The sequence below is a fragment of the Bubalus kerabau genome, chromosome 5, assembly GCF_029407905.1.
Source record: "Bubalus kerabau isolate K-KA32 ecotype Philippines breed swamp buffalo chromosome 5, PCC_UOA_SB_1v2, whole genome shotgun sequence".
NCBI lineage: Eukaryota > Metazoa > Chordata > Mammalia > Artiodactyla > Bovidae > Bubalus > Bubalus kerabau.
In genome coordinates this window covers 42,590,807-42,604,359 of record NC_073628.1, presented here as the reverse complement: position 1 = coordinate 42,604,359, position 13,553 = coordinate 42,590,807, and the positions used below count along the sequence as shown (strand labels likewise).

At 42.9% G+C, this 13,553-nt stretch overlaps 1 protein-coding gene across 7 annotated transcripts in view; it reads left to right on the top strand.

The window, feature by feature from the left end:
- Positions 1 to 13,553, top strand: part of SYTL2 (synaptotagmin like 2) — a 119,141-nt gene that overhangs the window by 70,998 nt on the left and 34,590 nt on the right. For all 7 annotated transcript variants that reach the window (XM_055581537.1, XM_055581536.1, XM_055581535.1 and 4 more), the window contains 3 exons: positions 10,098 to 10,179; positions 11,342 to 11,456; positions 12,608 to 13,390. In XM_055581537.1, coding sequence (XP_055437512.1) covers positions 10,098 to 10,179; positions 11,342 to 11,456; positions 12,608 to 13,390 — 980 coding nt within the window. The remainder of the gene's footprint in view (positions 1 to 10,097; positions 10,180 to 11,341; positions 11,457 to 12,607; positions 13,391 to 13,553) is intronic.

Below are 13,553 nucleotides of genomic sequence, written 5' to 3'. Positions count from 1 at the left end.
GGACATGAGTTTGAGCAAACGCCAGGAGATAGTGAAGGACCTCCTTTCCTTCTCCCAGGAACTCATTTCATCTCAAATGGCCTAAGGGACTGAGATGCCACAACCCTTAGAGCTTGACTGAGTTTCCTTATGACCACACAGCCTGGTGGGTACTCACCTTCCTTTCCCAATTTGAGGCTGTGAATAGTGTCCACATTTGTGTCTATATTGTTGGTTACATTTCCTGGATGACCTCAGACACATCTTTAAGGTTTCATCTGTATGTACCTCGGGACCAAGCTGTCTCACCAGGGTGTTATGAGATGGAATGTAACGAGGTAGGGGTACCACTTGGCATTTCTCAGGAAGAAAGAAAATTGGCAATTTGCAGGTGGCCTTATATTAGGTTGGCAATCCCTGATGGCTCAGATGGTAAAGAATCTGCCTGCAATACAGAAGACCTGAGTTCAATCCCTGGGTCAGGAAGATCCCCTAGAGAAGGAAATAGCAACCCACTCCAATATTTTTACCTGGAGAATTCCATGGACAGAGGAGCCTGGTAGGCTACGGTCCTGGGGTCATAAAGTGTCGAACAAGACTGAGCGACTAACATGTTATTATAACACAGATGAGGTAGGCCAATAAGACAGGAATAAACATGTTTGATGTGTCCGGCATACTTTGCTCGTTACGTGGCGTGAGCGGTGATCACCCAGAACTGTAGCAGGAGCTGTTACTGACTTCCTTCTCTCTGTGTCAGAAGCTCCTGCTTTACTCAGTGTCAGGTTCCAGCATGTTTCTCACCTATACTTTGACCTTTGGGAACTGGGTGTGTTAAGTATATTTTGCGGCCTGTACTTTTAGACTAAGTGAACTTCAATAGAATGACTCAATACCTGTCAATATTTTCTTAGGAGTCAGGGAGCGTGAGGCAACCCTGACTGGGTATTGCAGTTTCTGAAGGATTTTTTTTTTTTCCCCCTAATAAGCTCTGGAGCAAGAGTCCTTCTTCTGTTGTGGGCACAATTATGAGTGCTTGTTTGTGAGTAATTAACTCATTGTGGGTATTAAACGTGTGTTCAAGCATGAGAAGCTACCTGCGTTCCTTTGGAACTGGTCTTTGCATCTGTAGCTTGAGGAGGCAGAGAGGGCTCTGATGAACAGAGGGGGAGCAGGGGATGAGGTTCTCTTTTGAGCGGCAAAGAAAACTCCAAGCGCGCTCAGCTCTAGTTCTGGCTGCTGGGTAGTACTGGCACAAACGGTGGTAAAGGACTGGTGTTAGGGATTTAAGTGTTTTCTCTTTCTAGTTATCACAGATTGAGCCCTTTAATAAAATATAATAAAAATTAATACTCGAAAAGTGAAATATAGATAACAACTAGGGCATGCAAAGCATAAGCCCACTGAGGATGTACTGTGGTGTCTCAGCAAACTGCTGTAACTGATTCTAAGTGCATACTCTTGATGTCTGCTCAGTTCAGTCGCTCAGTCGTGTCCAACTCTTTGCAACCCCATGAATCGCAGCACGCTGGGCCTCCCTGTCCATCACCAACTTCCAGAGTTTACTCAAACTCATGTCCATCGGTGTCGGTGATGCCATCCAGCCATCTCATCCTCTGTCGTCCCCTTCTCCTCCTGCCCCAATCCCTCCCAGCATCAGAGTCTTTTCCAATGAGTCAACTCTTCACATGAGGAGGCCAAAGTATTGGAGTTTCAGCTTCAGCATCATTCCTTCCAAAGAAATCCCAGGGCTGATCTCCTTCAGAATGGACTGGTTGGATCTCCTCGCAGTCCAAGGGACTATTGGACACCACAGTTCAAAAGCATCAATTCTTCGGCACTCAGCTTTCTTTACAGCCCAACTCTCACATCCATACATGACTATTGGATACACCATAGCCTCGACTAGACGGACCTTTGTTGGCAAAGTAATGTCTCTGCTTTTTAATATTCTATCTAGGTTGGTCACAACTTTCCTTCCAAGGAGTAAGCGTCTTTTAATTTCATGGCTGCAATCACCATCTGCCGTGATTTTGGAGCCCCCCAAAAATAAAGTCTGACACTGTTTCCACTGTTTCCCCATCTATTTCCCATGAAGTGATGGGACCAGATGCCATGATCTTCGTTTTCTGAATGTTGTGCTTTAGGCCAACTTTTTCACTCTCTACTTTCACTTTCATCAAGAGGCTTTTTAGTTCCTCTTCACTTTCTGCCATAAGGGTGGTGTCATCTGCATATCTGAGGTGATTGATATTTCTCCCAGCAATCTTGATTCCAGCTTGTGCTTCTTCCAGCCCAGTGTTTCTCATGATGTACTCGGCATATAAATTAAATAAGCAGGATAACAATATACAGCCTTGACGTACCTGTTGTAAACCAGTAACGCACAGTTCACATACTCGCACTGGTACAATGGTCTGCAGTTTGATAGCACATCGTGTCTCTCCCCCCAAATAATTGTGGGACGGGCATACAGTAATTCCCCAGACATGGCTGAGCCTTGATGGGGAGCAGAGGATGAAAATGTAAGAAATTTCATGTGCGTCAGATGCTGCCTCCCCAATAAGGAATACCGTGTGTTTCCTGGTTATAGAGGTAGGCCTGCTCTGGGATGAGAAGCCCCTCCTTTATTATTTGAGATGACATGTTCTCTGAAAAAAAGTTTGGGTGCTTAGGGAATCACGGAGAGTCTAGTAGCCTCTCAACTGACCAGGGCCTTACGTGGCCCCACTCTTGGTGCTACTCCGGTCTGAAGGAGCCCAGAAGTGGACTGACCTTTTTAGTTCCCCTCTGTCTCTCCAATCTCTTCCCCTAAGACTACCTCTCTGAGGACTGGTTCCTCTGGTAGCTTATATCATCTTGGCTGAGAGTAAAAAGTGAGAGTGTTAGTTGCTGAGTTGTGTCCAACTCGTTGAGACCGCATGGACTCTAGCCTGCCAGACTCCCCTGTCCATGGAATTCTCTAGACAAGAATGTTGGAAGGGGGTATGTGGCCACAAACAGGGTCAGCCTAGACTTCTAAAAAAATGAAAAACAAAAGCAAGAGTTTCTCAAGTGTGTTCTAAGCTTCCCAATTCTTTTCTTCTCCTGGTTTCTCCACCCACACTCTTTGCCATCCTACATCCTTCAGTTCCCTTGTGGCTTCCTCCTTTCCCCTTGGAAAGGCTCTACTGTGCATTCTACCCTAAGGCTTACTTAAATTTTTAATAACTTAAGCCAGTGTGGATGAAAGTTTTGAGCTTCTTTCCTTTTCTTGGTTGTTTCTAAAAGCTTAAAGAACTACTCTGAGAATGTATCCTGATAAGGTTCAGAACCTTCAGCCACAGAAAGCAAGTTCCTAAGCGCAAAGGAGTTTACATTAGAGGCAGTGGGCATCACACGAAGGACGTGGTAGCCTACTCTGCCTACATATAAACCGGCCCTAGTAACAGATGACAGTCAGTAATAGGCCAATGACTGCTACTGTTGGAGCAGAAGTCACAGGGGGCACTGTGTGCCAGCCTGAGCCACAGACAGAAGAAATAGGAAGCCAGATGAAAGGCCATCTAAGAGTGAGATGCAGAGAAAAATAGGACAAAGAGAAATAGGTATGGATAGTGAGGATAGAGCCATTAATGCATAGGTTGGCTTGATTTACTTTTAGGATATTTCTTGGAAATAAAGTGTTTAAATATCCTTGTTTGCAGTTGATTGAAAAACACAGATTTAGCATCTTCCTAGCACCTAATAGAATAAATCATTCTGTAGGGTTGCAAATTCATTCTCCATGCAGTCATTCAGTCAGTCGGTAAACAGTTGTTGAGTATTTGTTGTACATAAGATGGTATCTAGGAATTCAAAGTGGAATAAGACATGATCCCTGTCCTTGAGGAACTTATTCCAGAAATAATTATATTTAAGGGATTTCTTGAAGGATAAGAAGGATTCTGTTAGGGAGACAGAGAGGACAGGACAGGCAGAGGGGATGACATGGGAATCTGGTTCGGCTTGACATCTGGAAGGGTCTAACAGAGTGGATATATTGCAGTTATCAATTACTAGTTATCTCTTGAGTGCTCTACCAACACTTCAGATTTCTTCTAAACTCATCTCTAAAATTCTGTTATATGTTTCCTCTTTTCTCCATTCCCTTACTTAGGATTTTACCATCTCTCACCTAAATTTCTGTTATAATGTCCTTATTGAATTGAACCTGTCTACACAGTTACCAGATCATGACTCTAAAAAGTAAACTGGATCATAACGTCATTTGGTGTTTCCTTGTGACTTAAAAGTGAAAGTCTAGCCTTTTGGTCAACATTCAAGGCTCTTCACAATCTGGTTCTAACTACTTCTTTTAGCATGAGTGTGTGTGTTAGTCACTCAGTCGTATTTGACTCTTTGTGACCCTATGGACTATAGCCTGCCAGGCTCCTCTGTCCATGGAATTCTCCAGACAAGAATACTGGAGTGGGTAGCCATTCCCTTCTCCAGGGGATATTCCCAACCCAGGGATTGAACCTGGGTCTCCTGCATTGCAGGCAGATTCTTTACCATCTAAACCACCAGGGAAGAGAAGTTCTCAACTGTGACCTGTATGTCACAGTTGCCCAAGGAACTTTTAATAATCCAGATTCCCAGGGCTAAGTATCACTGTGTTGCTCTCTAGGGTTGAGGACCTGTGTCTCGCTCACCACCATCCCCCAAGCTTCTAACACTATATCCAGCACATAGTAGGTACTTGGTATCTATGGACCAAGTGAATGAATGTTGTTCCCTCTCTTACTGTTGTCCATCACTTATCACTACCTGACATTATATTACATATTCATTTTTGTGTGTTTGTTTTCCCCCCTCTCAGCTGCAAAAGGAAAAAGACTTTGTCTACTACTGCATTTCATTTTGTTCACTGCTCTCTTCCTGGAACAGACAATAGTGCCCAACAAATGTCTTGTGGAATAAATGAATGAATGAAGAATATATGGGAAAATATATTTTAAATTTTTTAAAAAGAGAAAAATAGGTGGAGAGTGAGAGATGGATTGACTGAGAATAGTTGATGATATAATGAATTATTAAATAGAGAATAATGATGAAAGAGGGGTTAATGGATAAACAAATGAGTAATAAATAATTGAATGAAGTCCTTTGGACCCCAGGGATCCAGTAGAAAAAGAGACTAAGAGAGCAAGAAAAAATTTAAGCTACAAGGCAAGAATGGCATTGATAACATCCAGGTTTTATTGCTTTGCCAAGACTGCCTCACTTCAGACATATCACCATGAGCTCTGGTGATTATAAAAGCTGGAGGAGACTTTGAGGGCTATTCTCAAATTTGGACAACCACAAGTAAGGAGCATTCAGGATGGAGAACAAGAAGGCATGGAGGTAGGAGGGAGCTTGGCTGCTGCAGGGGTTGTGATGTCCATTAATCAAAAATATCCATGGAGAATGTCCCCAAAATGAGTTCAGGGAGAACAGGATAAAGCCTGTACTATGGTGTTTCTTTCCATGACATTGGCAGATTTTCCTCTGGGAATTTTCCTATGAAATGCTGCAAAAGTGATGAGTTTTATTGCATGCAAAAGCTGTGCACTCCCACCTTTCTTTGTTTTTGGTAAAATTAAAGTGCTATTTCATTATAAGTTATCATAGTGAACCAAAAAATGCTCATCTTTGAGCTTTATCGCCTGTGCTTCCATGATTCTCACTTCTGACACCCCTCTCTCTTACCCTGTGTTGAATGGGAACCTACCAATTAACACCATGTCTTTAGCTCTGAAATAGTATTGTTTTTTCCACTAATGCTCTTTTTCCTGGAAAGCTTTTGTTTGTATATATATCTATCTCCCTCTTGCAGAGGGATTAGCTACTTGCCTTAACCCTCTATAATAAGATCAGTGTGAGGCCCTTCACTTGCTCCCAAAGGCAGGGTAGAGATGAGCCAAGCTATGGGACAATGCATTTGATCTTTTGTTCTTGGACTAATTGCAAATCCAGTGATGTGAATGTTTCATTTCTTGGAGGCCTGCCCTACAGAATCACTCACATTGAGCTCTTAAATGAATCTTGCTAATCCTACAGAATCTTAGATATACCCAAATTAGTTGTGAGGGATAGTTTCACTCTGACATCAGTGTGCCTTATGGATGGATGGGAATGTGTGTGTTAAATAAATCTGTAGCATGAACTGGGGTAGAACCAAAGAAGTAATATTTTACTTAAAAAAAAAAAATACTGACTTGAAAGGCTGGCATAGTATATTTATGAATCTGCTTCACTCAAGCCCTGAGCCATTTCTTCATGTGTTTTTTTCACATTTTTTTTTACACATTGCGTGTAACATGTGTTAGCACAAAGCTGGGTGCCAGGCACAGCATTAACACCTAAGGAATTCACAATTCAAAGGGAGAAAGCAGCAACGGCAAGAAACACAGGGAGAAAAATCACTTGAAAAATTTGCTTCTGAGTTCAGACACAGTTAATATTTATTCTGAAATGTACCTCACAAGAGAGTATGTCCGTTGTTATTTTTAACTGCTTTACTTATTTTTTGTTTTTTGGTCACACCACGTAGCCTGTGGGATCTTAGTTCCCCAACCAGGGATCAAACCCATGCCCCTTGCCATGGAGCACAGAGTCCTAACCTCTGGGATGACAGGGAATTCATTTTTAACTGCTTTAGAGGGAAAGCCTGCTTAAGGTTCAAAAGCTTTAAAAGTTGTTGCATGTGCTTAGAAGTACTTTACAGCTGGACGTAGAAGCAGATGGGCTGTCCCACTGCCCAGGTGGTATAGTTCTAAGACTGCTGTGAAAGCCTTCTTCCCCACGTGTCCCAACCAGAGTACCTAACATTCTTCTTAAGTCTTCGAAGACTTGTATGAAAATGCAGACAGACACTTTCAGGAGCCAAAGTCTAACAATAATATCATAGTCTAATATTTTAATAATCTTCTTACAGAAGTAAACCAGTTTTGGCTAAGTGCTCTATCTAGTATTGAGGCATCCTAGGTGGCACAGTGTTAAAAGAATCTGCCTGCCAATGCAGGAGATAAAAGAAACATGAGTTTGGTCCCTGGGTCAGGAAGATCCCTTGGAAGAGGAAATGGCGCCTAGGGATGTTGCAAAAGTCAGCTGAGAATAGGATGGCTGCTGTGTTGATAGTTGCCCAGTAAAAGACAGGCAAACAAAACATCGTTGTATTCCTTGAAGGACACAAAGCTGGAGCTTAATCGAGGAAGTAGCTGCATTTTTCAGAAGCATTTTGAGGCATGAAACTCTGGTTTTGATTTTTTTCTACTTAGGCAGACTTGTGAAGTGTGGTTAACTAAGTACCCCATCGTCATCCCATTTTCTGCTTATCCCACCCACCAGAGAACACAGTGAATCCTGTATGTTCCCGGTAGTTCGTGTCTGATCATGTGCACCGAATGCCTCATTTCTTTCTCTCTTTTGCTTTCTGAATAGCAGGAACAAAGACATCTTGTGTAAAACCTAAATAAAGTGCCTCGTTGTAGTTTGGCAAACCACAGATTGAAAAGAAAAAAAAAAAGCTGTGGTCACCTGTGTGTGCTGCTGCCTTCCTGGCACTGGCTTATTTGGCCTTGAGTTGTATAGCCACTCACTCACCAGTTGTGTCCCAGACACTGTACATGGTATTGCGAGGAACAGAAAGATGGCTAAGATGCTCTTGAGGGGTCTCCCTGGTTACTGTGAGAGAGAAGAAACATATGCATGGGGTGAGGTTGCATCGCTCCTCATGTGGTTGTATGAAATCCATAGCTGTGTAGGGTTTGGTAAGATAGAGGTTGGTTTGGTCCCTGGGCAGGTGGGGACCACGTGATGTACAGCGTGGGCAGTTGGGGTGGTGGCTGGGGGTGCAGAAGTGGGGTTTCCAGGGAGCAGAGGGAGGAGGCTGTAGGGACGCTGCTTGTCCTTTGTTCTTGGGGAGAGGGAGAGAGAAGGGAGGAAGATGATAGGAGAGGAGGGCAGCAGTTTGCTCAGGTCCTGCAGTTATGCGACTGATTTATTTACTAGTTGAAAGTGCTCATTACTCAGTCGTGTCTGACTCTCTGTGACCCCACGGACTGTAGCCCTACAGGCTCCTCTGCCCCTGTGACTCTCCAGGCAAGAATACTGGAGTGGGTTGCCATTCCCTTCTCCAGGGGATGTTCCCGACCCAGGGATCAAAGCTGGGGTCTCCTGCTTTGCAGGCAGATTCTTTATTGTCTGAGCTAAGGGAGATGATACAAAGCACTCTGAGAAGATGAAAGCACTCTGAGAAGATGAACGTGGCATCTGCTATAAGCTTCCTCATATCGCTCACTGGCTTCTTAAAGTGACACTCAAGAGACATGGCTTTCTAGTCCTGAGCTGTGGGCTGCTTTTACTTTGAGTCCTGTCAGCGACCAGGGTCCTTTTTTCCTGTTGGCTGATAGATAGCTTGATTCATGTTTGTGCTCACCTCTTGCAAGAACAGAGGCCGCCTGCCATGTGTTTTGATATTAGCCTTAATTCTGGCTCCATTGTAAGTTCCCACCCTTGGTCCCTGCTCTTTCCCTCCCCATCCTGCCCCCGCCTCAGGTTCTCACATCCCTGTGTTAAGGCTGTGTTCCACATACGTCTGCCTCATCTGCTGTAATTCCTGTCTGCAACAGTGAGGAAGGTAACAAAAGGAAGCATGCTTCCTCAAGTGTTCAGCCTGTTCCTGGGACTACCTCTCCATAGAAACATCAGTCCAAGTGCAGATGGAAGGAAAGGAAATTAAGCAGCAAGACCATCTGGCCCACGAGTTTAGAGACAGCAATCTTGGGCAAGGCTCTCTGGCTGTGGGGCAAAGTGCTCCCCTTCCCCACCTCCAGTTCCTTAGCTTCCTGGTGAAAAGCCAGCACCTTCTGAGGTATTTTTCCAAGTCCTTGACTCTGATGCCACTAGGAGTTTAACCAGGGTGGGGTTTAACGAGGCACGGTGCTTTCAAGTAATAGTGACCTCCCCTCTTATGCCTTGAGCTGGGGCGCCTGGAGCAGGAAGTCTGAGCAGGTGGTTTTCCTCCCTTTCCAAGGCCACTGTGACCTTCTTTGTCCTTCTCAGTCACCAGGGGAGTGGTGATTCAGGAGGGAGCCAGCTCAGCTCAACTTTCCTCCATTCACACTCCCCGTAGTACTCTCACCCCAGGGCTGCCCGGTCCCTGGGGTAGGGAGCCAGGGTCTGCAGAGTCCTCCTCTCCCCTCTGGGCCAGCTGCGGGCTTCTAACCTTCCACCATCCTCTGACTACGCTCCATCCTCACTCCTCTTGTATTTGAACAAGAACTCACCTGGCCAGCCTGGAGAGTCGGGGAAGCTTCCCCGTAAGTTGCCCCCATCCACCATCCTCCCAGCACAGCATCTCCGTCTGCTGTTTCTTCTGTTGCCCAGCCACTTGTCTCACCTGAGTCCTTTCTTTTCTTTTTTTTAAATACTGACTTATTTGCCTGTGTCACATCTTGGTTGCGGCACCCAGGATCTTTGCTGCATTGGGGGGCATCTTTCGTGATGATGCACGGACTCTCCAGTCGTGGCCTCTGGGCTCAGTAGCTCTGTGGCATCCAGGATCTTAGTTCCTTCACCAGGGGTCAAACCTGTTTCCCCTGCATTGCAAGGCGGATGCTTAACCACTGGACCACCAGAGAAGTCCCGCTTTAGCTATTTTCTACCTGAGTTAGAGTAAGCAGTGCCATTCCAGTCTTGGACCAGAGAATCTCTAGAACACTTTGGGGCCTTATTTCAGCAAGGGTATTCCCTTCTTGAGAACAGTTTGCTCACTTTCTAGTCTGCATCTGATGTGAGGTCCCAACTTTGAGATGAGTTTATTTGTACAAATTTCAGCCGTGAACCTCCTGTGTGCCTGGCACGGTGATAAAATCTTCAAGGCTTCTGATGGATGGTTTTGCCTTGTCTCAGGCCTGTCTTTCGTTCCTGTTTTCCCATTGCCTTTGCTTCGCTGCTTAATCTCTCAGCTCCAACTCCCTCTTCCTTCCTGGCAGTTCGATTTTACAAACTTCCTCTCCTATCCTGCCTTAATAGCTTCTGGCTTCAGAGGCATGATTTACACTTCCTCAAAGGGTAAGGTTTTATTCTCTGAATTATTGTTTCTTTTGCAGTTCCAGCGTGGTAAATCCAGCATCCACCATGATTGATGCATCCCAGGAAAACACAAGGAAGTCAGCTATATCTCCAGCCAAGGTAGATTGAACTTGGATTTTGAAAAGCTCATTTGGGGCCAGAATGCCATTCTCTCATTTTATCAAAGCACCATGAAAAAGAGGAATTTGTAGTACTTTTTTCCCATCAAATATAGATAAGTTTTACTATTTAATATAGGAAATCACTCTTTTGGTGGACCTAGATTTTTTACCCTAAAGAATAAAAAGTCTGACACTATTGGGGGCTGCTTCTTTTAAGCATATGGCATGTGGCTTGTTAGTTCCATGACAGTCCTTATTCCTATTCATGGCTTCCTGAATCCCTATTACAAGTCTTCTTGTGGGAGAGGATTTTCAATTTATGAAACTACAGATAGCAAACACTGATTTTCAGTCTTATATTAATAAATAAAAATACTAGGAGCAGGGATAACTTAGGAGTTCAGGATTAACATATACACACTACTATATATAAAACAGATAACCAACAAGGACCTACTGTATAGCACAAGGAACTATATGCAATATTTTATGATAACCTATAAGAGAAAAGAATCTGAAAAATGTATATATAACTGAATCACTTTGCTGTACAACTGAAGCTAACAACATTGTAAATCAAGTATACTTCAGTTGAAAAGCAGAACTCTATTTATTGACATGCTTTCTGACATTAGAATCAATGATCATATTAATGACTATGAAGCACTTCAAGATACCTTGACTCTTAAATCCTTATAGAAAAGGTCAGTTACAATTATATTTAGTATGACTTTAACCTATCACAGAGAGTCTCGTACAGTAGAAGAGCGCTGGTGTGAATCTGCCGTAATTAGAGCCTCAGGTTTACCCTGATCTGTGACCACCTCTTTGATGTGTTCAGGCTCAAGTTTTTTCGCTTCTGTAAAAATCTCACCTCTGTAAGATTAGATTCGAATGCCTGGTTCTGGTTTAACTTTGTAAGACTTTGGAATTGAGTACATTTTACACAGTTTTGGTCTGATTTTTTTTTTTTTTTTTTGGCATGGCATATATATAGTGATTCTTTGCTGACTGGATTAACTAGGACCATCATTTTTCAAACATGCCAGATAGAGTTTACTGGAGAAAACTATTAACTATTGCATATAATAAGCATTTGCTGACACTGAGTTGCTGTTATGACATATAAAATGAATTTAATAAACAGTATTTTTCCCCAGCCAAGGAAGAATCCGTTTAATAGCTCCATGTTGCCAGAAGATCACTTATCTCAACACACCAAAAATGAGCAGTCAAAAAATGGAAAGACTGGTTTCTTTCAGACTTCAAAAGAGGGTAAATATTATTTTTATTGAGCTAGATATTTTTATCTTTGTTATCTGTGGACTAAGGGAAATTCTCAGAGTTCCTTGAACTAAAATAACTTTCAAGAGAAAGTGAAAAATTGTGATGATTTTCTTATTCTTCTACTACACCCACCATTTTCCTGCCCGAGGAAAGGAAGCAGAAGTTTTAGAAACCGGAAGTTCATGCGTTCCAGGCTCAGAGGTGGCACTCGTGTGGCCTCCGTGCCTCGGGCCCCCCCATTGACCTGGGAAATGTTTTGACCAGAGGCATTCAGTCACTCCCTGAACACTATTTGTTGAATATCGACTGTGCAGACACTGTTCTCTGTTTAAAATTAAAAGAGTTTGCCTCAAGACTTGATAATGTTACAATCCTCTAATCTGTAATTATCAGCTCAGTCTCCCAGCAGCATTTGATTAGATTTGTTGCTGAACTGATTGAAGTCTGCCTCTTACAGAATTTTACCATTCTTACATTCGATTAAGAAGAAACATTAGACAATTTAATCTCTTCAAAATCAACTGTAAGAAGATTCCACAGGCATTAAAGACTGGACAAGGGGTAGAAAATTAATTTGGTTATTGTTCGGTTGCTAAATTGTGTCCAACCCTGTGACCCCCATAGACTGGAATTTTACACTGTTTGTATTTTATCCTCTCCATTGGATACACTTTATATAACATAAAATATTTTATAGAAAAGAAGTCACTGGAACATGGTACCTGTTTTTTTTTTTTACCTTTTTGTCAAAATTAATTTTTATTTTAGGTGTTGAAATTTTCTTTTTAGAAAACTGAGCTCATTTTTCTGGTTTCCGTACATGAATTTTTTCAAGTGACTTTTGTATTTTTTCTTTACTCTCCTCAAGGAGTTTTTGAAATTTCTTAAAAAAATTTTTTTTTCTGTTGAGTATAAAATATAACAAGGTGTGAATATAAAGCATAGCCATCTTAAATTCAGTGAAGTTCATGCCTGAGTGTTTTTAGAGTTTTTAATTAGGTCTGTACTTAACCTTCATGCTTTATTGTCTTTTAAAATTTTAGCATTTTTTGCTAAACGTAGATTAGGTTTATGATAGGTGTTTTAAATAATACGTTACTCTCCATTTGGTATATCATCTGATATGTTTTACTTTTCAGGGGAGTTGTCAGAGTCCAAAGAAGAGTCATCTATTCTGGATATTTCAAGCCAAAAGTTAGAGAAACCAAAGCAGACTCTTCCAGGTCCTGAGAATGGGTCCCCAATCAAGGCTCCAGTCCCCAAACCCAGGAAAGTGATCTACAAGTCCCAGGACTTAAAGCAAGATGACAACCAGCCTTTTCCTAGACAAAGGACAGACTCCCTGACCACAAGAGGGGCTCCCAGAGGGATCCTGAAACGCAATTCCAGTTCCAGTAGCACAGACTCAGAAACTGTGCGTTTTCATCAGAACTTTGAACCCAAAAGCAAAATTGTGTCCCTGGGCCTAACCATCCATGAGAGAATTTCTGAGAAGGAGCATTCTTTAGAAGACGACTCCCCCTCAAACTCGCTGGAGCCATTAAAGCATGTGAGATTCTCTGCTGTGGAGGATCAACTGCCACAGAGTCCAGGGCTGGTCCACGGCAGGGAAGTGGGAGAATTTAGTGTTTTAGAGTCCGATAGGTTGAAGAATGGAACAGAAGATGCAGGGCTCACAGATGAGCTTTGGAATGACCCTCAGCCTTCCCACTACGCAAACGGCTTGCCTTTTCAGTCATCAGCCTCCAGCCCAAGTCCATCAAAAAATGAAACAAGTCAGCCAACGACTTCTGGTTCCTTTCCAATTAATGAGCACCGTTCTTCCAAAGAATTTTTAACTACAAGAGCAAAGTCCACTGAGAATTCACACACCATCAATGAACACAAAACTAGCTCATCAGAATTGTCCAAAAACCCTGCTGGTAAGAGATTCATCACTACCAGGCTATAAAAACTGACCCAGTGGGCTTGGGATGGCCAGGATAGCCAGGCAGCCTGGTAGAAGCCCATTTTGCCTTCTAGGTATTCCAGGTAAAATTTAGGCAGAAGCCACTGGGGAATGTTTATGCCTCTTAAAAGGTTTGC